Source organism: Hibiscus syriacus, unplaced genomic scaffold, assembly GCF_006381635.1.
Source record: "Hibiscus syriacus cultivar Baekdansim isolate YM2019G1 unplaced genomic scaffold, ASM638163v2 tig00112281_pilon, whole genome shotgun sequence".
In the NCBI taxonomy this organism is placed as follows: Eukaryota; Viridiplantae; Streptophyta; class Magnoliopsida; order Malvales; family Malvaceae; genus Hibiscus; species Hibiscus syriacus.
The window spans coordinates 1,774,410-1,798,942 of record NW_024063292.1 but is presented as its reverse complement, the minus strand read 5'-3'; the positions used below and the strand labels follow the sequence as shown (position 1 = coordinate 1,798,942).

The following is a 24,533-nucleotide window of genomic DNA, read 5'->3' as shown; positions in this document are numbered from 1 at the left end:
TGGGGAAATTTCATCCACTATTTTACAGCAGAATTTGGAATTTAAAATACATTTGGATGGAGCTAAAGCTGTATTTCTTTTAGAGAGATAATTTGAAATTGCTACTTGCTAGTGTTAGGGCCCTGGTTTCTGCTATCACTAGATTTATAGATGGGAGGAAAAGGGAAATGTTTTGATTTACATTAGCATGCAATCTACATGTTTAATCCAAGAATTTAATGTGTTATTCTGCTGTCAGATTGCACCTGGGTTTAGGATCCGCATCATACATGTTCTGGGTACCATCCCTGTAATTTTTGGACAGGTTATGGCCTCCTATGTTGTTACACAACTTGCAAGGTTGGATGTTCAAACAGAGCCATTGGTATATTTAGATGTTGACCATTATCAGACACTTCTGCAACGGCTTATTGAGCATGAGGAGTCATTACATGGTACAGACATACAAGTCCAGGTAGAATTTGCCTAGAAACCCTTTTCATGAGGAGTCATTATTTTGTTTTGTTTGCTATCTGTTATAGTTGGAGAAGAAAACGAAGAACGAAGGGGCGAGAGAGATTTGGGAATTGAGACAGGAGGGTTAGGGATTCTGGAGAAAAAAGGGTTAGGGATTCGAGAGAGTAATTGGGGATTGAAATCATAAAAGAAATTAAAAAGACAAAGGGAATTAGAGATGGACTTATCTGATGAAATGGAGGCGGGCCAGGGGAGTTAGAAATGACATGGAGCAGCCCAGTCAATTGGCCCAATACCTGATCATCACAAGGAATATGTTTGTTAAGCATTCAGTTATTTAGATTGCCAGCTGGCATTACTAGATTTTCCATACGGATTTGTAACTAAATAATACCTCTTGTAGAGCACATTTTCTTTCTATGTTTTGAATGAATGAGAATTTCCTTTCTGTAATCCTTTTCTTCTTCTTCTATAATCTTTCTCTTCGATAATTTCTTCTCTTTTATCCTCAGCCTACAACAAATTGGTATCGAGAGCCTTAATTCCTAGCAAGTTTTTTAGTGGGTATGCCAAAGAAAAACCAGAGTATGACTGAAGCTAATTTTTCTACATTGCAAAAACAAATGGAAGAATTGACAGCGTCAGTGAAGCAAGGACAGGACGAGACTAGTCCACCTAAATGGTGGGAAATGCAAGAGAACAGAATTAATGCATTGGAGTCGATGATGACTACTAATCAGGGCTATGTTGAAGAACTTTTCAAGATTCTAACAGGCAGAATGGATGAAAATTAACAACCTGATGGGGAACAAGTACAAACTTATAATCCTTCTAAAAATGGTGAGAAGAGTCCTGTATTGGTAACGGTGGTGAATGACAAGTCTAGATTCACGTATAAAACAGATGAGCCTGGGATATTAAAGACTAAACCTGATACTTGTTTAGCTTTTAAGAATGATTTTAGACAGGAGACTCAAATGGGTGAAAATAGTAAAGTTAAACCTATTATGTTGAGTCTAGATGATGAGAAAAAAAGGGCCAGGGGGTTCATTTAGTACTTCAGGGACTATGTGGAACATGCCTAAAATAGAACTACCATTCTTTGAGGGGGTTAATCCGAGGGGATGGATTCAAAAATGCCTAAAATGTTTTTCCATTTGTGGGGTTCCTGTTGAGCAGAGAGTAGAGGTAGCTACTATGTATTTAACGGGTAAGGCTGAAATATGGTTTGATGGGTATATTATGCAAAAACACCATGTTACATGGCATGAATTTGAGGCTGATCTCTGCCATAGATTTAGTGACAAATCTTTTTCAAATATTGTAGAGGAGTTTACTAAATTGACTCAGAAAGGGACTGTAGAGGATTATCAGGAAAAGTTTGAGGAGTTACAACCTCATATGCTCTTGCAGAATCCTACTTTGACTAGGGAATTTTTTGTGTCACTTTTTATTAGTGGAATCAAGGATGATATTAAGCACAGGGTTAAAGCTTTAGATCCTAAGAATTTGTCTGAAGCATGTAAGCAAGCTAAACTCTATGAACTATCCGTGGAGTTTGAAAACAGAAGGTTTAGGCCTGCTTTTAAATCCCCACCCTACCCAAACCCCCTTACTGTTTCAAAAACATCTTCACTACCAGTGTCTACTAAACCTATTGTAGCATCTAACCCTAAACAGAATCTTATTAAATACAAAAGGCAAAATAATCTTTGTTTTAAGTGTGGTGAAAAGTTCCTTCCAGGTCATCAATGCAAAAATAGACAACTAAACATGATTACTGAAGAAATTGATACTTCCCCAGTAGAATTTTTGCCTACAGTATCAGATCAGTCTCCACAAACAGATGAGGAAACTTTGGAAATTTCTATGAATGCAATTACTGGTTCTATTGGTCATACTACATTGAGAATCTAGGGCACTATTCAGGGCAAAGCATTAAGTATTCTAATTGATAGTGGCAGTACACACAGTTTCTTGAATCCTAAATGGGTTGATGCTGGCATTCAGATTACTACCCCTCATCCTTTGGCTATAATTGTGGCAAATGGACAACAATTATTAAGTATTGCTAGATGTAATAAAGTACAGTGGCAAATGCAGGGACATACGCTTTTGCATGATTTTAGATTACTTAAACTGGGTGGATGTGACATGGTTTTAGGAGTGGACTGGATGAAGTTATTTAGTCTAATACTAATGGACTTCAACAATATGACTTTGAGTTTTGATCATGAAGGGCAACAAATTTATATTCAGGGACAATATTCATCAACTGAATTACAGCAAATTTCTGGGGCTACATTATTAAAAATGACTGCAGGGGATTCTGAATTATGGGCCATATTGTCCTATTGACTATGGCATGAGTTTCTTCTTCTATTCCTATGGAACTTCAACCTGTATTGGAGAAATACAGCTCAGTTTTTGCTGAACCTAAATGCCTTCCTCCTCAGAGGTCTCATGATCATTCCATTCCACTTAAACCTAATGCCACACCAGTTAATTTAAGGCCCTATAGATTTCCTCACAATCAGAAGGCTGAGGTTGAAAAACAAATAACTATAATGCTTTCTTCTTCTGTCATTCAACCTAGCAGGAGCCCTTTTGCTTCTCCTTGCCTTCTTATTAAAAAGAAAGATGGTACTTGGAGGTTTTGTATGGATTATAGACAACTAAATAGTCTGACTATTAAGGATAAGTTTCATATTCCTATAGTGGAGGATTTGTTGGATGAGTTACATGGAGCTGTTTATTTTTTAAAAATTGATTTGAGGTCAGGCTATTGGCAGATTTAAATTAAACCAGAAGATATCTATAAGACTGCATTTATAACACATCAAGGCCATTATGAATTTAAGGTAATGCTTTTTGGCCTTACTAATGCTCATGCTATATTTCAGGCACTTATGAATGAATTGTTTAATTCTTTCCTTTGAAAATTTGTTTTGGTTTTCTTTGATGATATTCTAGTGTACAGCAGCAGTATGACAGACCATGTTAAACATTTACAGTTGGTGTTGGAAGTTTTGCAAAAGAACCAATTATTTGCAAAACTTTCCAAATGTTTTTTTGGATAGACTAAAGTAGAGTATTTGGGTCATATTATATCTGCTGAAGGGGTGTCTACAGACCCCAGTAAGGTGGAAGCTATGCAAAATTGGCCCAAGCCTACATCCCTTAAATCTCTGAGAGGATTTCTTGGTCTGACAGGATATTACAGGCGATTTATTAAGAATTATGGTCTTATTAGCAGACCATTGACACAGATGTTGAAAAAGTATGGGTTTCATTGGAATTATGCTACTTATTCTGCTTTTCAGGATCTTAAGAAAGCTATGTCTTCTGCTCCAGTTTTAGCACTACCAGATTTTGCTAAGACTTTTTATCTGGAAACAGATGCTAGTTCTGGGGGTATAGGGGTTGTTCTTACACAGGAGGGAAGACCTATTTCCTATTTAAGTAAAGCTGTAAGTCCTATTCACTCAGCTCTATCTATTTATGAAAGAGAATATCTTTTTATTTTAATGGATGTTTCTAAATAGAGGCATTATTTGGAGAGTATGTCATTTGTTATTAAAACTGATCATGAACCATTAAAATTTCTGTTGGAACAGAAGTTAACTACCACTATTCAGAAGAAAGGTTTGACCAAGTTATTGGGATTAGACTATACTATTCAATATAGAAAGGGAAAATCAAATGTGTTGCTGATTCTTTATCCAGAACATGGGAGGATCATGCTCATTGTTTGGCTATGGGAGTGACTGTTTTGGTGCCTACTTGGGTTCAGGAGATTGAAGATAGCTATAGGGATGATTCTATAGCTCAAAATTGGATTTCTATTCTAACTATTAATCTTGCTGCTGATACTAAATGGAAGTATTCTAAGGCTATTCTTAGATATGATGGGAGGGTTTATATTGGAGCTCATGGAAGTCTTAGGTTGAAAATTATACAGGCTTTGCATGATTCTCCTCAAGGGGGTCACTCTGGGGCCCAAGCTACTTATTATAGGATTAGGTCAAATTTTTATTGGCCAAATCTTAAATCTATGGTTGCTACTTATGTGAGATGTTGTGAAGTTTGCCAGACTACTAAGGTGGAACATGTAGTAAAACCTGGTTTGTTGCAGCCCCTACATGTTCCTAATCAAGCCTGGGAAATCATTACTATGGATTTCATTGAAGGATTGCCTACTTCCTTCAAGAAAAACTGTATTTTGGTCATTGTGGATAAATTTACCAAATACAACCATTTTCTACCTTTATCTCATCCTTATTTTGCAGCAGAGGTTGCTAAGCTCTACCTTGACAGTGTGTATAAACTACATGGTCAGCCTAAGATGGCCATTTCTGACAGAGATAAGACCTTTACTAGTTTGTTTTGGAAAAAAATTGATGAAACAATTGGGTACAAGAACATTGTTCAGCACTGCTTATCATCCTGAAACGAATGGACAAACAGAGAGGGTCAACCAGTGTTTAAAACAGTATTTGCGAGGCATTTGTTTTTATCAGCCTAGATGTTGGGCTAAATGGTTACCTCAGGCAGAGTGGTGGTACAACACCACTTACCATACAACTTTAAAATTAACTCCTTTTCAGGCTTTATATGGGTACAAACCACCTATTATGGTTTGGCCAACTGATACTACAGTTCAGTCAGTTAGTGAAATTATGTTTAACAGGGAGCATATAAGGCAATTAGTCAAGCATAAACTAGAATTGGCCAGTAACAGAATGAAGCAACAGGCTGATAAAAACAGAACAGAAAAGATTTTTCAAATTGGAGAATTGGTGTACCTGAAGTTACAGCCTATAGACAATCTTCGATTGCCCTGCGTAAAAATATTAAGTTAGCAGCAAAATATTTTGGACCATATAAAATACTTGAAAAAATAGGCGAAGTAGCTTATCGACTGGATTTACCTGATTCTTCGAGACTCCACCCTGTCTTTCATGTAAGCCTTCTGAAGAGATTCATCGGGGATTCATCAGTGACTGCTACAGATCCTCCTGTCATAGACGAAGATGGTCAGTTGCAAATAAAACCCTTGAAAATAGTGGGAAGACGAATCGTAAATAGACATGGAAGACCAATTACTCAGCTTTTGGTTCGATGGCAAAACTTGAATGAATCGAATGACACTTGGGAAGATTACTCATTTCTGCGTAGCCAGTTTCCTGCGTTTGATCCTTGGGGACAAGGCTTGTCTCGAGGGGCGGGTATTGTTATAGTTGGAGAAGAAAACGAAGAACGAAGGGGTGAGAGAGATTTGGGAATGGAGACAGGAGGGTTAGGGATTCTGGAGAAAGATGGGTTAGGGATTCGAGAGAGTAATTGGGGATTGAAATCAGAAAAGGTATTGGAAAGACAAAGGGAATTAGAGATGGACTTATCTGATGAAGTGGAGGCGGGCCAGGGGAGTTTGAAATGACATGGAGCAGCCCAGTCAATTGGCCCAATACCTGATCAGCACAAGGAATCTGTTTTTTAAGCATTCAGTTATTTAGATTGCCAGCTGGCATTACTAGATTTGCCATACGGGTTTGTAAATAAATAATACCTCTTGTAGAGCACATTTTCTTTCTATGTTTTGAATGAATGAGAATTTCCTTTCTGTAATTCTTTTCTTCTTCTTCTACAATCTTTCTCTTCGATAATTTCTTCTCTTTTATCCTCGGTCTACAACACTATCTCAAGTACATTTTTCAATTTCCTTGTAGTTATTGTATGATCTAAAGATTTTAACATTTGTTCTTCCCTTTATCTTTCCATCTGCTTGGGTTAGAGGAACTTCTGATTTATGTTTTTTTTTTGGTTTAATATTTTAGGTAATTCATTAAATCAAATTTAGATCAACTTTTGCTCTAATAATAGAGTTAACTAAGTGTATAATAATTTGGGGACATGAAATCAATTGTGAATACTGTATGATAATTTGTAGTGGTCTTTTGTGCTGAAAATTATAGCAAGTTAATGAGCAACGTTTTCTGGAATGTTTAGGCATTTTAAGTGATGATTCATATATCCATGTTTTATGCTTTTCGTCAAAAGGTTCTTGATGGGGGATGAAGTAGCAAGGACATATGTAATATATGCTTTGCTTCTTGCAATGAGCATTTTAGGGAAAAACAGGTTAGGTTCGAGGCTTTTGACATATGCTTGGGAAAATGAAGGTTGGATTTTGAACCAAACTGGCTAAGACTTGGAGTTGTACAAAATAGTGGAAGAACATGATCTAGCAGTATACCAATTCTCAACAAAATTGAGGATTGGCACACTGAAAATTATAATCATCTATTAACACTTCAATTTTATTAAATTTTTAAGCGTAAAGAAATGCCCACAGTTGAATTTCTAAGGCACAGTATTTGTTTTTGACTTAATATGCTTGGAATCAACGGTCTGTGGTCATCAAATGTTCCCTATATCTTCTGTTGGCCATTTCCTCTCATTCTGTCGGCTTTAATTTCATGAACTAAAGTCGAAACCTTTGGATATCACCTTATGAAAATGCTTTTATCCTTATGATATAGAATCTCATCAACTTAAAGCTATTTTATTGATTGAGGCAATGCATTATTGTATAGTTGAAGCTGTATTGCCTTTGTACTTGAAATAATTACATTCATTTTTATCATTTCAACTGAAGACTTTTTATTAATATAAGCAACTTAAAACTATTCTTCTTTTTTATAATACATATACATTCTTCTTCATTAATTGTCCTGGATCACAGAAACCATGCTAGTTTCAATAATGCCTATCCACAAACACTCATTTGTTGAATACTGAAACAGGTTGTCAATAGGTTAATCCAGATTATCCAACATTTAAAAGGTAAATACTAAATGGTAAATGATTAACAACCCCTTAAAAGTTTTTTAAAATGATATATTTATTTCAAATCTTTGTGTCATAATATCATTTGTCCAAGAAATATTAAACAGAAGTCTAAAGTCCATACGAAATTATGGTCAGTAGCATTGTTCCAAATTCTCTTATTAGTAAACCATTATATTGTGACCCTCCAGCTGGTTATAGTGTGTCATTCTTATTTCCCTTGTCTCAGAAACCATTTCTATGTCATATTAATATTTTTTGCACATGTTCTACATCAGATTATTATTGTTGTTCTTCAATTTATGTGTTTTCTTTTTCTTGTTGCCATTGCCTGTAGGTTGATGTTGAGGAAGTGCGGTACGTCGTTAAAGAGTTGTGGCATGGGAGAAGTGCAAGAGAACTATCTGCAAAAGATGTGGGTCGTGGCATGTGGCGATCTGTTAACGAGTTGATGCTTGTTTGGTATGGTTTGCTTCATGCTGTATAACTTGGAGCATTTGGCTTTCACAATTTTTTGGGTATAATTGCATAGGATCATCATGCTTTTTCTGATATCGAGGATATTACAAGTGTTTTTTATGTTGTTTATGTGTTATGGTCTGGGAATATCCTGAAACTCGTCTTATTTTTTATTTTTGGTATTGTTGAATTATGGTGATTTATTGTAGTCCAATAGTACTTTTATACTTTCCTGTAAAGCTCCCCCCAGTGAGGGTGAAATTGCAAAAAGGTGCTCTGTCCAAACAACTAGAGGACTGTAACTCTGTGGAATCTTATCATGTACTATAATATGAGTATTGGGAATTCTGTCTCCCTTGGATTCTCTTATTTTTGTTTTTATTTGTCCTCTTACAGTAAAAACCGGAAACAGGGGACTTTACCTTGTATAGAGCTAGTATCATTTTATATATGTATATGTATATTGTTTCAATCCTAGTGGGGGCAGTTGCCCTCACTAATTCAATGATGGATACATCCACGCTAATTACACATTGGACAACAATTTTGTTATGTAGTGCATGGATAACATTTTAAGCTCATTTTTAGAGGAAATTGCATCAGTCTTCCCGCCATGAACTTTGACCAGAGCCATTTCTTTTGCCGCGTCACTCGTCCATTTCCAGCCATCTTGCAGTTGTACATGTTCAAGCCTAAGTGTAGCCTATTGATTGGTTCATAGCCTTTGCTTGCACTTTTTATCTACTTAGAGCACAATATCTGTTGCTTAAGCTGTGTTATAAATATATGGAGGTTAGGAATTGAAATCATACTTGCCTTATACGTCTATGGTGATATTTTATGTACCTTTAACGTATTACTATCCATTATTCATTTCAGATGGGATCAGGCAAAGCCAGCATCTGTATCAAATTTAGTTCTTTTAAAATTTAAAGAGGTAATAGTCTTAGGAAAGACATTGTCTTTCTCACTTAATACTATACTTTTCCAAGTATTATGAATTCTTTATGCATAAGTATTTTACTTTTCAAAGTATTAGGAAGAAGGAAAGTGAACAATCATGTCTTAGTTCTCGCTAAATCACCAGATGATTGATAAACGAACTCTTTGATAGAACAACTAATGTCTAATTTACTTTAATTTAGTCACTGTGGAATGAGCTTATTGCTGTTTTCATATTTTGATGCGATATTTGTTTTTTGAAGGCTGATGAACATGAGCAGAGGCGTCTTGATGATATCAAAGAAAACGAACCAGAATTTTTCAACAGGGTGACATCCATGCTGAAGAGAGCCGAACATGACTTTGGCTTGTAACTTGACGCAATCAGTTGAGTGGTTAATTTCTCTCTGACTGTTCTTTATCCTTAGATGATGGTGTTCACATACCAACTTATGAGCCATTGTGTCATGTAGAAGGATAGGAACTCAATGGCGGGTGTAAAACATTCATCAAACGATGCAACTTTTGTTCGTTTTATGACAAGTCTTTTACTTCTACTCTTTTACGTTAAATGTGTTGGTTCAAGTACGCATCTTTAGCTAAGCTTCTTCCTTAGGGGGGCTAACTGAAGTGAATAATCTGCAAAACTTATTGTAGAACATGTTATTCTTAGTGCTTTTATTTCTTTTGCTTGCTCCCTTTGCATAACTCGCAATTTATGTTTAAACTATTTTGTGTTCTCGGTCAGGAGGTCATATCAGGTGGCTTCAAGCAATTTTTTGTTTAATCTGCTGCATTAATTAACTTCATTTGATCTAAAAATGCATTCAAAATCTGAAGGGAAAAACATAAAAGAATTACATGGATTGATTGATTGGTTGAAACTCCCCTTTTCTTGTGGGTTAAATTGTCTCCAAAATTAGGCAGAAGTTGGTCATTTTCAAGGAGAAATCAAGGCTTTGGTATACCACTTTAGATGCAAAATTTAATGATTACAGCAAATATTCTGTTATAAAGAAAGTGAAAAACAAGTAAACGTAGAGGGAATTAAGAGCAAAGATATCGAGGCTGCCCTATCTTTGCAAATTCTCTCATTCTATTGACTTTTTGGTCTCTGCCGCAGCCTCCGCCATCAGTAAATCTGAACACATCTTGCGTGGCTGATGAAAGCTTGAAATGGTTTCCTGAATCACAGTTCCAAAGTTGCTCAAATTTTTTTGGTGATTATATATTATTCTCTCTTTTCTTTTTCCTCTGCAGAGTGTAGAGACAAATTCGAGATCTCTAAAAGGGAATGAAAAAATAAATCATTGTTCGTCAGACAAAACTTAATCAAATACCTTTAAGATGCTGAGCAGTTTTTTGTACAAAATTTTCATGTTATTGCAAGAAAAAATCAACAATAAACATAATATATGCAGAGAGCTTTACCTGAAAGAACCAGATGCCGATGCAATATTGATTTCAAAACTTGATCTCATTCTGCCTATTAGCAGGTGCGACACACTGCCATAAGGATCGGTATGTCAGACACATTATATCCAGATATCTGAGCTCGCCCCAGCCCGTCTTTGTGCACCTTGCCTTAATCTTTGAAGTGAAGGCTCTGTCTTCCGTGCCTGTACAAGATAATTTAGAGGTTTTATTCAAAGCATATTTAATATCAAGAGAAAAAAACCAGGGAAAGAAATTGTTTGTGATACTAACCACACTGACGAGGTCAGCAGCTATTCATAAGCGAGTAGTTATGTCTGTTGCAGTACCTAGCAGTACATTATTCCTCGCATTGCTTGTCAAATACTTTGTAGCTTGTTCACCGTCCAGGAAAGTCTGAAAGCATTGAAAAATGCCGACTAAGCAAAGTAATATCCACTGATTGCCACAGTGTGCAGCAGAAAGCAAACACTTTACGTAAAAGTATAAAACATGTTCTTCACGGAAAATACATGCCAAAGAAGTAAATAACCTGGACTGCAGCTAAACTTGTTATATATCTAAGCAAAAAATATATATATATTTTCTATCAGATTTTGTATTTCAATTTTATGTTCCTTGGATTGTTTTCTTTTCTTTAAGTAAAAAAGGTGGAGAAAGGGTGTGTGTCTTGACGGAAATATTAAAAGATTGCATACCTTCAATGGGCGCAATACTCCTGCCACATAAGGTGAATGTCTGACAGGAAGAGGTTTGTTTGTCATCCTATAAGTTGCAGTTATACCCTTCAGCTGTCTCAAGTCCTGTGGAATTTAAGATAAACAAAGAATGAACAAAAATTTCCCGAGTATAATGAAATTGCAAGACAAAAAGAAAAAACAATTGAACCCATAAAGCTTGTCACAGTCATTTCATAGCACATGGTGACTCAAGGCGCTAGACAAAAAAGAAATCTGCTCATAGTGGTGAGGCACAATGTGGAAGTGTGTAAAAAATACACTTAAGGTACATGATTTTGTTAATAAACTCAAAGGGTTTCAGAAATCCAACCAAATATGCAAAAAATATTTTTTCAGAGTTTTATTTTTGGCTAATATGCATGATTTGTCTATGATATCAAGTATGTTTTTATATTGAGGAGTATGGAGTTTGATATTATACTCATTTTACTATTATGTACGGCTAATGAAAAATAAAATAAAAACAAACGCAAGAGAATTTCAGTTATATGATCTCCTTTTGCATTTATTGGGTATGAGACGCATTCGTTGTTTGGCAGCTTAGCACCTAGGCACACGCCTTAACAACACTTGTGCAAAAAAGTTAAATGCTAACATTGTAATGCTTACCTCAACAGACTTCTGAACTAAAGCCTCTTTAATTGTGTTGATAACTAAGGGTAACAAATCATCCAATGATTTTCCACAGTACAAAATGCTCTGCTTTACGAGGTCAAGGACTTCAGCAGAACATGAAGATAGAACATGAAGTACATGATCAAGGTAAGAACAAGAAATCTCCTTGGAGATACAATTTATGTCATGAATAACCTGCAAGCACGACATATGCTCAAAAGTCTGGATAAACAGTAGTCAAGTCTACATTATATATTTATATGGTGCTCGACTTGGAGAATGAAAGTAACCTATAAGTAGAATTCAAAAATGAAAAAGAAATAGATGATAGAATCTTTAAAGTCCCATCAACAGTAAGGTACATAAACTCAGCAGATTGAACTTTGGGGGCTGAAAATGATAGGTCTAAAGCAGTTGCATAACCACATTACTTATTTTCCCACATTTTAATAATGAAATTTAGGTATATATTTTAAAGTATAAGAAAGTATAATTACCAGTTCTAATTTCTTTCTAGATCTTTCTAGATTAGAAATAATCAAGTGGAAAGTGGAGAAATAATAATTTCTCCATATTTATCTCCCCATTCAGGTACCCAAACAAAAATAATTCTTAGTTCTTCCTTCAATTCTCTAAATTTTAAATTTCAAAACTCAAACATAAGAACACCATTGATTAAACCTCTATGTGTTAAATAAGGCTCAGTGAATTTAAGTTGGAAACATAATAGAATAAAGACATGGGCGTACATAAACAAAATCATCTGAAGCAGCTGAAAGAGCCCACTCACATCCAGGGTTGGAGCCAGCACTACCCTTCTTCCGTGCAGCCAATCCAGAGGACAACCAATTTGAGTATCTATCACACACAAAATACAATCAGATGATGATAGCCGGTGTATCTATACTACTCAAAACTATTTGATCTGAGGAATGACCTTGAGAGAAGCTGCAGGGACAAGCGAAGAAACTTGTCAGAACAAGAAAGGACAAGAACTTCTTCATTCCAGCAGGATCTCAAGCTATCCAAAAGAGTAACACTTTGTTTAAGTGTTAAGTTCTGAGAATATTCTTCACCAGAACCAGAATTTTGGGCAAGAACAATACTAGGTGCTGCAAGTGCAGAGTCCAGAGCACCTGCTATTTCTTGAAACCTGAAGCAGTTGAAAACAAAAGCAGTTCATATCCAAGTAATAATACAATATTGTATTAATAAACATCAAATAGATCCACTCAATACCTTAACGAGAAATAAACACCAACATTCCACTGCTTCATGAATTCAACATAAAAAGGCGCTGCACGAAATTTGGCAACAGCAGCTCTGGTTGGGCAATAGCCTGAAAATGGAAAATTCTTTTTATACAATAATAAAATGGACTAAAGTTTAGACACTCTAATTCTTTACCAAAGTAGACTTTGTGAATTTTTTAGTCTTAGATGGAAAACAAAATGCGACACAGGATCAAGGATCGCCTTATAATTGAGAGTGACTGCAGAGTGGCCGTCAACTGGGTCAAGGACCCAGTTTCTTGTCCTGTCGTTTATGCTCACGTTGTTAAGGATATTATTGGGAAACTTAGAGATTTTGAAGGTGTTATTAGATGGGTTAATAGGGCAGCTAATCTAGAGGCTGATACTCTAGCCAAAGCTGGTATTGGTTGATTTGTTTTTGTTGTTTTTAAGGTCTGTTTGGTTAGTTTGCCGACCTCCTTAAAGGAGTTCAGGGTATTGTATTCCTATGTTTTCTTTTATTAATGAAATTCAAGGTACTCTGATCCTCCTTTTGATGTTTAAGGAACTCTTTCCGAGTTTCCGTAAATCATGAAGGGGGTTTCAAATGAGTCCTACTATTCCTATCAAAAAAAATGTCAGAGGGCTACCTTCAAGATAAGCCAAGAAATCTAGGCTTGATTTGTAGTTTTTGAGGAATTCCTTAGGTCTTCCTGGAGAAAATGCACCAGGCTTTCCCTTTTGGATGGCTTCTAAGACCTCCTTCAGAATTGAATTTGCCAAGAACTCAAATACATGTAATCCTGAATTTTCTGGAAAAAAAAAACATAACAAAACTTCAACAGCCTTTACATTTAGCAAACTGAAGTTAGGTATACAAAGACCATGAGAAGACGGATATCATGCACCAAATGGACAAAGGGTTTTAACAACTCTGGTTTCTATATTCAACAAGCTCAAAACATATTCTTGTCAGGACACAACCATGCCTAGCACCAAATTCAATATAAATGATAATAAAGACACAATGAAAAACTAGATAAAGTCACAGTATTAATAGGATTGATATGGGTAAAAACAAGCATATATGTACCCGCAGAAGCAATTTCCAGGAAGAACTTAAAATCCTTCTCAATAAGCTTTTTAATTTGTCCATAATCATTCTCAAGTTCATCTCCAGATGCCCCAGCAACAACTCCAGAAGATCCATGTGGAATAACATTTTGCATCAATGGAGCCACAATGGTTGTGCGAAAAATTTCTTCTGCATTACCAGTGTTATCAATAGCAGCATAAGCACGTAAGCAATTATAAATTGCAGTGACATCCCTGTGTTCCAGCCCATCAACAAAACAGTGTCCCAAGCCTGCATTTAACAGTTGGCTAGCACTGAGAATCCTCTTCTCAATGTTCTGAACGAAAGGCAGGTTCTGCATTTGCATAATATAGAAAACAGATATTCTATGAATTTCTACATCCAAATTGGTCACATCATTCCGAGGTACATATCCATAATGCATATGATACAGATTTTAGTAAAATCATTTTAGTGTTAGTCACCGAGAGCAAAATTACCATAATTGTCAACCATTCTTATAAGTTGTGAGATTTGATATGAATTCTATGTTTATAGTTGATATGAGGCCTATATACATGCTACATGATGCTTAAAAAACATTTGACTCATGAGTTTATTAATGAAGAGGTTAACAGTTCACACTGCATTTACGCAAATGCATCCTTCGAAATTGCCATGACCTGATGGTATGAATTAAATGTTTTACAAAAATATTGGCATGCTGTTAATGGTGATGTTACCTAAGTAGTTCTGGATTTTCTAAAGAAAAGTGATTTTGATGATGTGATTAACCTTACTAAATAGTGCTAGTTTTTTAACTGTAAGAATCTGGAGAGGATGTGGGACTCTAAACCAATAAGTTTTTTGCAATGTTCTTCAAAAAACTTATATCTGAACTGGCAGTATATTGACTCTTAAGCACATTCTTCTTGCTATGATATAGATAATCAGAGAATAAGTTACTTTGTAACAAATTTCCATTATTATAAATACAATCAATATAAAAGTGAATTCAGAAAACAAATGCAAAAGGAAATTACATAATTAGATGGGAAATATTTCAGCAGTTACAACATAAAATTTGAGACTGAAAAGAAAGAGAGGTACCTGTGCATGGGCAATATAAAAGTTGAGGCGATTCATCTCACTGGCAATTCTCTCAAGAAGCATGCTTTGGGTCTCTCTGATATTTGCTGTTCCATTCTCAACATGCGAGTTCAAAGCATTACTCTTTTGAATTGAATCAACATCTCCATTCGACAAATCTGAAGACGCGCTAGGAAGCTCCTTTATAAGCTTTTCAACCTAATAAAGGAGTTGGTTTACATCAAAACTATTAGAAACTGAAATGGAAGTGGATCATCAAGTGTACAACTGCAATTACCTTGGAAACAACATGAAAAGTGTCGAGCAGCAGCTCCAGCACCTCTCTGGCAGCAGTAGCCTCAGCCCGTTGGCTCAGTCCATTCTTCAAAGAGGTTAGTGAGCTCTCAACAGCTCCCCTAAAGCCTTGGATCTTGTCACGGATCTCAAGAAGTGGAGCACGCATACGAAGCACTGCAGAATCCACATCGACCAGTTTGGTGGAGAGGTTTACAAAGTCGGCGTAATCGCGGTTGATGAGATCAATGAGTTCATGGTTGAGAGATGAGAGATGAGCCTGGAATTCAGATCGTAGGGTGTCAAATGGAACAAAGGTTCGGAGCTCCGCAATGTACGATTCAGAGTTGAAGTCAGGGGAAAGGAAGAGAGAGGGCTTTAACCACATTGGGTGAGAGTCAAGCGGGTCGGAGAACAGATCCGTGGCGGATCTTGGGGCTGGAGATGGTATTTGATCCGGCATTTTGACACTTCGAATGGAATTCAAGTCCAAATCAGATTTGAATTATAACAATTCCTATACTGCAAGCAGACATATTGCCATAAATAAACGAAAAAAAAATCAATATGCACCCGAAGTGATATTGTATTTTATCATTCAAACTCAATTACTGAAAAATCAATAAACATGCGAAATAAACGATGCTCCAGATATAAACTTGAATGAATTACTTGGAAAATGAAGCAAAATTCTAACAAAATAAAAATCTATAGATTAATAGGAAGAAAAAGGACAAGCTGACCTATACGACGTCGTGAGCAGGATGAATCTGAAAGGCAAAGCGTCGGATTAAAACAAATGAATGGTAAAAACAAGAAGCAAAGAAAGGGAGGAGGCCACTGCCGGTTGAAGTACAGCAGCAAGAGGAGGCGTCAGTAAAGGGGAGAGGAGGGACTCCTTAGGCAAGAAGAAAACAATCGAGGCAGATCCAGAGGCCAACGACGTAGTTTTATTTGAAAACTGGAAAATGATCATTTCGTCGATTTTAAGTGGCACAAAGTTACATGTCTATTAAAAAATTTGATATTGCATTTAAAATCATTTAAATTTTGTTTATTAAAATTTTGGGTAAATTACTTATAAATTATATGGTCGGTTTTATTTTAATCATTAAATAAAAAATATTAATTAGTTCACCAAGGTTCAGTGTTTTGGTCTTAATCAAGTTATTGACCCTTAAAAAATATTAAAAATAATGTAATTTGATGTAATAATAATTTTATTTTAAAAAAATCATGTTTCGATTATAATGTCATGATCACGAGAGATACAAAAATCGGAGGAGGAAGAAAATTGGGGATCAAAGAGAAGGGGTTAGGGATTGTATATAAAGATTTGGGGATTTTTACTTACTCTGATAGTGAAGAGGTCAGAAGTAATTACAAGGGGACTAGCATGGATTACTCTTCTTCTATTTTTTTCGATTATTGTTCTTCTCTTATTGGGTCATAACATATAATTCCTTGAATTTCTCCTATATTTCATTGTGAATGATAATAAAGGAAAATGAGAGAAACATTTTGTTGAAAAATGAGAAAATGGAAATCACAAAGAAAATGAACAAAACTTATAAATTTAATCTAGCACAAGTTTAAAAAGATGAATTGAATGGAGGAGGGAGGAGGGAGGAGGGAGGAGGGAGGAGGGAAGGAAAATGAAAAATAATATACACAATAATATTATTATAAATATATTATATAATATGATAAGTAGATTCATTTACATTCTAAATTTGATCTTGACATATGTTTTGATTAAGTAAAATATTTAAATATTTTGTTCAGGTCTAAAGATAATTGTCAAAGATGATGGAAATAAAATAAATTTGATTTTTATTAAATGTTAATGTAAAAATATTTTTTACAATTTATTTAACTTTAAAGTAGTAAAATGAGCCCCAATGAAGTTTCCGAGGCAGTGGGCCAGCCCAACACCATACTTTGAATATTAAAACGGAAAATAATGGATTGTACTCTCCATAAATAAATAATCACGGCTTTTCCAGCAAAGCCGACAGATAAACCTCCCTAAGCTCCGCTCCCCTATCGAGCTTCCGTTCGACCACCCACTTCAACTTTTTGAATCCAACGCTCCGAAAAAACGGCGCGTACACCTCCTCCAATTGATCGCCTTCGCAAAAGAAATGATCCACCCAGAACAAACCTCCCGGCATTAACACCCTGTAAACATCAAGAAATTGAGCACCGTCATCGGAACCCAGTTGCTCAAAACATGCATCGAGTGAACTATATCCAACGTGTTATCGAAAAATGACAGTCTCTGCGATATGCTCATGTGGACAACCCCTCTTGAAGCAATGAAACTATTGAACGGACCGTTTAAGTTCATCGAAGTTGTGACGATGGTTACGTTTCTTTCCATCAATTTCACGACGAAAGTCGCCACCCCGCCCCCGATATCGATTCCTATTCGGATTGTACACGGTTTTCTCGTTACTAGCACTTCTCGATGGAGAAGTTAAGCTCGCTGTCGGGTGTCGTCCAACGAGTTCTCTCGCGACCTTTTATATCAAAGCAGTCTTTGCAATCGTCAAAGCCCTTTTGTTTCTTTCGATTAATCAAACAAGTGTAGTTCTTACAAGAGTAAGCTGTCCATACGACTGATGAATCGAGTGGCGTTATCCATAGGCTGAGTGGAAGCGGATGAGGTTCGGGGTATCAAGGAGGAGCATGTTGGAAACTAAACACTCACATAAACAACTTTTATTGAAACTCAAACAAATATTACAAGAGCATTCTCACTCAAAAACAAGATACTGCAACTCACTCTTATAAGACTTTGCTTCTTCACTCACTTAGAAGCTTTTAATTTTTCTTGATGCTTAAACTAAAATGGGGAGGGGTATTTATACTACTTAAGAAAAATCCTACACCACACAAATAAACTAATTTAAACAATTAAAAAATAGAGAAATACCTAACTCTCACATAACTGAATTGATGTAAGCAATGACATCTTCACCTAATTGATGTAAATAATGACATCAATTTAGTTTGGGTGTGGGTTTAGGCTCTCATAATGGATCACATTTATGATCCAACACCCCCTTAAACTTGATCTTGTGACCCCTTGTAAGTTCCTTAATCTTATGAAGTCTTCGCTTGTCAGTGGCTTGGTAAAAATATCAGCAACTTGATCTTGTGACTTCACGTATTCAACTTCCACATCATTTCTTGCAACACACTCCCTTATATAGTGATAGCGAATATCAATGTGCTTGCTTCGATCATGGAATATTGTATTCTTTGCTAAGGAAATGGCTGACTTGTTGTTGACACAAACCTTGGTAGGCTCTTCTTATATCAAACCTATCTCCTTCAATAGATTTCTAAGCCAAAATGCATGACAAACTCATGAGATAGCAGCAACATATTTCGCTTCACAAGTGGATAATATGACAATCGGTTGTTTCTTTGACATCCATGTGAAAGCAGTATCTCCCATGAAAAATAAAAATCCAGTAGTGCTCCTTCGATTATCTATGTCTTCACCCCAATCACTGTCGCTATATCCAACAAGCTTGTAATCATTAGAAACTGAATAGAACAAGCCAGAGTCAATTGTACCTTTTAGATAGTGAAGAATTCTCTTTTTAACTTTAAAATGGGTAGTTGTTAGAGATTCCATGTAGCGACTAATCAATCCAAATGCGTGAAGAATATCGAGCCTCGTACAAGTTAGATAGCGTAGACTTTCCACCAAACTTTTGAAGAATGTTGGATCTATGCTTTCGCCTTCTTCATGTTTGGACATCTTGATCTCGTATTCTTTCGGTGTGCTTATTGGCTTACAGTTCTCCATCTTGAACTTCTTCAGGATCTCCTTTACATAGATTTCCTGTGAAATGAAAATTCCATCTTTTTGTTGCTTAACTTCAATGCCAAGGTAGTACGCCATGAGCCACATGTCTGTCATCTTGAATTCTTTCATCATCACATCCTTAAATTATTAAACATGCTTGGGTTGCTTCCGGTGAAGATCAAGTTGTCCACGTAGAGGCACACGATCAAAATATCTTCATCTTTGATCTTGATATATAGAGTGTGCTCGTAGGGAAATTTGTTGAAGCCATTCTCTTGGAAGTACTTGTCTATTCGGCTATTCCATACCCTTGGTGCTTGTTTTAGCCCGTAAAGAGTCTTCTTCAACTTCAATACCTTGTCTTCGTGCACTTTGACTTCGTAGCCTGATGGTTGTTGAATGTAGACTTCCTCTTCAAGAACTCCATTTAGGAAGGCAGACTTTACATCCATCTGCTGTATCTTCCACTTATTTTGAGCTACCAAAGAAATGATTACTTTGATAGTCTCCAATCGAGCAACAGGAGCAAATACCTCATCATAGTCAATTTCAGCCTTTTGACAATAGCCTTTAGCAACTAGCCTTGCCTTGTGTTTTTCAATCACTCCTTTGGCGTTTTGCTTTATTTTGTACACCCATTTGATACCTATCACCTTATGTCCCTTGGAAAGTGAGGTAAGTTCCCATGTGTCATTCTTCTCGATAGCTTTGATTTCTTCGTCCATCGCCTCTCTCCATTTCTTTTTTTTGTACTGCTCCTTGAAAGCTCACTGGTTCACAATCGACAAACAGACAAAATAATGTAAGAATATCTTGTCGTTAAGTTACCTCATAGAGATCTCTAAAGCTTCTTGTACGTTACACAACTCTTTCACTTTGACTTCCACTTGACGACGAAGAAGGTGATGAGTCTCCTTGAGTGGTTGATGTTGGTGAAGTGGGCAGAGTTTCAAGCTCTTGTTGAGGTCCTTTTTAAGGTTCACCTAGTTGTTCCCTCATTGTCTGTTCATTTTCTTCAAACTGAGGAAAGAAATTTAACTCATCTGCATGAGAGTTAAAATCCCATTCTCCTTCTTCGTTGAAGACCACATATCGACTAATCATAATCTTCTTATTGTATGGATTGTACAGCTTGTAGATTTTCGAATTAGCATCATAGCCGATGAAGATAAAACTCTCACTTTTATCATCAAGCTTAGTTCTTCTCTCGTCTGGTACGTGAACATGGGCTATACTTCCATAGATTCTCAAGTGGGAAATGCTAGGCTTTCTTCCACTCCATGCCTCTTGCGGTGTCTTACCCATACACTTCTTGTTGGAGATCAGTTTATCAAGTAGACTGCACACGCTACTACTTCCGTCCAAAATTCTTTGGGTAGTTTCTTTCTTTTGAGCATGCTTCGTGCCATGTCAAGGATTGTTCTGTTCTTCCTTTCTACCACACCATTTCACTGGGGGGATCTAGGAACTGTCATTGGTCGACGAATTCAATTTGCTTCACATAACTCTTGAAACTCCTGGAAGTAAATTCTCTACCTCGGTCGGATCTCATGGCTTTGATCTTTCTACCGCTTTCTCTCTCCACTGCTTTGAACTTCTTGAAGACTTTGAAAACTTTTGACTTCTGTTTCAAAAAATAAACCCAGGTTTTTCTTGAAAAATCATTAATGAAGAGAAGAAAATAGTTACTATTACTGAGAGAGCTTGGCTTGATCGGTCCACACACATCGGTATGGATGAGCTCAAGTGGCTTTTTGGCTCTTGTCTCTGACTCTTTTGGAAATTTTTTCCTGAATTATTTTCCGACTAGACACCCTTCAAAAAGTTGGTCAATATGGTTGATGTGAGGTAGCCCCTTCACCATCTCCTTCTTAGATAGCAACTCTAGACCTCCAAATTTGAGATGTCCAAATCGAAGATGCCAAAGTCATGATGCATCTTTGTAACAAGCTTTCAGGCACTTTGCAACATCATTTTCTATGTTGATCAAGAATATTCTATTCTTTGTCATCAACACTTTAGCAATGAAGTTATTCTTATTATCTTTTATAGAAAGATTATAATTCTTCATATGAATATCATAACATTTCTCTACTAGTTGCCCTAAACTTAAGATGTTACTTTTCATATTGGGCACATAGTAGACATTGGAAATAAATTGATCTCTCCCATATTTCAAAAGGATAAGGATGTTACCTCTCCCTTTCACTGCTATTGTGGAATCATATCCAAATGAAACATTTCCACTTACTGACTCGTCTAGCTCCATGAACATGTATTTCCTTCCACACATGTGATTTCTTGCACCATTGTCAAGATACCAGGAATTTGCTTGGCCACCATCAATTTCCTTTCATGATAGAAGAAGAGTTTCTTTGCCATCTATCTTTTCCTCCATGTAGTTGGCATTCTCCTCAATTTTGTTATTGGGAGCCCTACATTCTGAAGTATAATGTCCAAACTTTTGACAATTATAACATCGAACTTGAGATTTTTCATACTTTGAGTTCAGATTGATTCTTCCATTGCCTCGTGTTGAGTTTTCTCTTTTCTCATAGTTGTTGTTGGAATTGTTGTTATTGTAATTCCAGCCTCGTCCACGACCGCGACTTCCACCTCGTCCATGGTCTCTACCTATGCCTAGGCCACGTTGGTTTCTATCATTACATTGACTTTCATGCATATCCTTGAGTTGAAGGTTGAGGAGTTTCTCAGTAAACTCATGCTTCTTCTTATGCTTTTCTGCGTATGCTTGTAATGATCCTTGGAGTTGCTCAATCGTCATTTCTTCTAAGTCTTTAGTTTCTTCAATTGTCACGATGATGTGCTCAAATTTGGTATCCTACGAACGAAGTACCTTCTCTATTATCCTCACATCTTCTAACTTTTCACATTTCTTTTTAATTGATTAAAAACATCTACTACACTTGAGAAATAATCTAAAATAAACTCAGATGCTTTCATGTGTAAGGATTCGAATTCACATCTTAATGTTTGGAGACGAACCTTCTTTACTTGCTCGGATCCTTTGTAAGAGGTTTACAGCTTCTCCCATGCTTCCTTACTAGAGCTTGCACTCAAATTTTTTTCAAAACCATCATCATATAATGCTTGATGGATGAGGTAGAGAGCCTTCTTGTATCTCTTTATTGAATCCTTCAAATTTATCTTTTGATCTAGTGTAAGAGTAGCAAAAGCAGCATCATCCGTAGGCTCGTTATAGCCTTTCTCTATGATAACGCACACATCTTGTGATCCAAGAAGTGCCTTCATTTTGATACTCCAATTGTCGTAGTTATTGTTGTTGAGTGTCGGAACTTGGAATGGTGTCATACTATTTTCCATATCTCTCAATATAATGAGAATTTGAAAAATCCGATTGCACGGATGAATCCGGAACACCGAAAACCCTTGGGAGGGACTTGGACAACTAGGTCAAGGGGCTCCAACTGGGCTGACTCGGTTTAACTCGGTGAGCAACTCGATTTTCTGGCAGCAGTCTTCCGATGGTGCGTGGCGGCGCGTCAGAACTCAAATTGGGAAAATTCTGGTGGTGTCGGATTCCTCTCGTCGAGACCTTCCATCTTTCCAACTCGTTCTGATGCCACTTTTTTGGAAACTAAACACTCACACAAACAACTTTTATTGAAACTCAAACAAATATTACAAGAGCACTCTCACTCAAAAACAAGATACTACAACGCACTCTTATAAGACTTTGCTTCTTACTCAATTAAAAGCTATTAATTTTTCTTGATGCTTAAACTAAAATGGGGAGGGGTATTTATACTACTTAAGAACAATCCTACACCACACAAATAAACTAATTTAAACAATTAAAAAATAGACAAATACCTAACTCTCACCTAACTAAATTGATGTAAGCAATGACATCTTCACCTAATTGATGTAAACGATGACATCTTCACCTAATTGATGTAAGAAATGACATCTTCACCTAATTGATGTAAGTAATGACATCAATTTAGTTTGGGTATGGGTTTAGGCTCCCATAATGGATCAAGTTTATGATCCAACAGAGTAGTGGGTCGACAACGACGACGAGGCAGTGACTCGCAGCCTTTGAGGAGAAGTTTCTGGGTGAGAAGATCATCATCAAGATATGAACCATTAATGTTGTAAGACATGTAACGTCAGAGTTCATCTGGGAAAAGAGAGCATGCGCGTCCCACGTGAGAATATATTATGTCGGAGCTGAAATTTGCATTGAACTCTAAAGAGAGTGATTGTTGAGAAACGAAGGTAAGTAACTTGTCGGATTGTGAAGTAAGTTGGCCAGAAAATCTGACTCGGTCATTAGTGGCAGTGGCTGCGGCTGCGGCTGTGGAAGTGAGGGACTGGAGTGAACAAGAAGAGTAAAGAGAGGAAGATAGGAACAAAGTGAGGAGATTTGTCGATAAAAGAAGGAAAAAGAAGTAGAGATTGGGTGAAAGAGTGCTCGACTTTGGAGGGGCATCCATTGCTTTGGCTCGTCGTCCGATTGGTAGTAATATATATAGAAAATAGAAAATCAATTAATATTTGGACATATACTAATTTTTATATTTATATTAATACTTTATTTGTAAAATAAATACAATTTTATTACTAAAGTGATTATAAAAGAAAGTGTCTATATATATATTGATAGAGCAGAGTATGAGTTGAGTAGGAAGCTAGTGATTATTGTTTAGTAATTTCTCTCTTAGAACTATGAGAGAGAGAGAGAGAAAAAGAAGAAGCTAAAACACCTAATACGATACAAGTGTAAAATAGTCAACTGATTATAAAATGATATACAACTATGAAAATTACAAACTCAACAACCAATATATATATATATACACACACACACACAAATGGCTTTCTATATTTGAATTATATAGATATTCACTCCATTGGCATGTTAAACTTTGATATTGGTAAACCATTATTGTGGCAAGGTGGATATAGTTTAGTTATTTGAGGCCATGGTGGCAGACTTGAGGGTCTTTCTTCAGCTGACTGAAGCTCGTGCTTTTCTCTTGCTGCTGATTATTGAAAGTGATGCTCTAACCATTGTCAACTGATTAGCTAATCCTGCATTTGTAATTTTATAGTTAATATTGAATACGAGGGTCTGCACGGTGGATGTTTTGGCCATTGTTCGGAAGCTTGTCCACATAGAAATCTTATGCCTGAGACTCTAACCTGAAATGGCCATTCATTCATATGTTAGTGGGTTGACCTTATTTTGAGGAGTTACATTATTGGATTTAGATGCAGTTGGGAAGAACTTGATGCATTTCTTTCTGGGTTTTATCATCCATTCAACAACCCAAGTTTCCCTTGCTCTATTTGGTGTTTCAGTGAGACGTGCTGCCATCTCAACGATTGATGTATTGACCCCTAGAGTTTAGCATTTAGAGTGAAGAGTAGAAGAAGAATAATTGAGATTTATGGCTCTTAAGAGGAAGTCAAAGTGGTTTGACAAATGGTGTGAACATGGTCAAACAATGTCAACTCAACTGCCCAAACATACCACA

The 24,533-nt window shown here is 36.4% G+C and overlaps 1 protein-coding gene, 1 long non-coding RNA gene and 2 pseudogenes across 2 annotated transcripts; 1 reads left to right on the top strand and 3 right to left on the bottom strand.

The window, feature by feature from the left end:
• LOC120177123 overlaps positions 1-12,918 on the top strand; it is a 34,364-nt pseudogene extending 21,446 nt beyond the window's left edge.
• On the bottom strand, positions 9,581-10,242 carry LOC120177125. The gene is made up of 2 exons (XR_005521380.1): positions 10,138-10,242; positions 9,581-9,890 (listed from the first exon to the last, which is right to left on the bottom strand). It is a non-coding gene; the product is annotated as an uncharacterized LOC120177125 (long non-coding RNA).
• Positions 10,420-16,056, bottom strand: LOC120177122 (conserved oligomeric Golgi complex subunit 2-like). Its single transcript, XM_039183356.1, has 11 exons — positions 15,929-16,056; positions 15,190-15,702; positions 14,913-15,110; positions 13,821-14,157; positions 13,378-13,539; positions 12,735-12,834; positions 12,433-12,648; positions 12,245-12,353; positions 11,490-11,690; positions 10,839-10,943; positions 10,420-10,536 (listed from the first exon to the last, which is right to left on the bottom strand). Exons 2-11 carry the CDS (start codon positions 15,646-15,648, stop codon positions 10,438-10,440), a joined length of 1,986 nt encoding a protein of 661 aa, XP_039039287.1. The 5' UTR covers positions 15,649-15,702; positions 15,929-16,056; the 3' UTR covers positions 10,420-10,437.
• Positions 16,057-17,176: 1,120 nt separating this feature from the next.
• Positions 17,177-23,489, bottom strand: LOC120177058 (annotated as a pseudogene).
• Between the last annotated feature and the right edge of the window lie 1,044 nt (positions 23,490-24,533).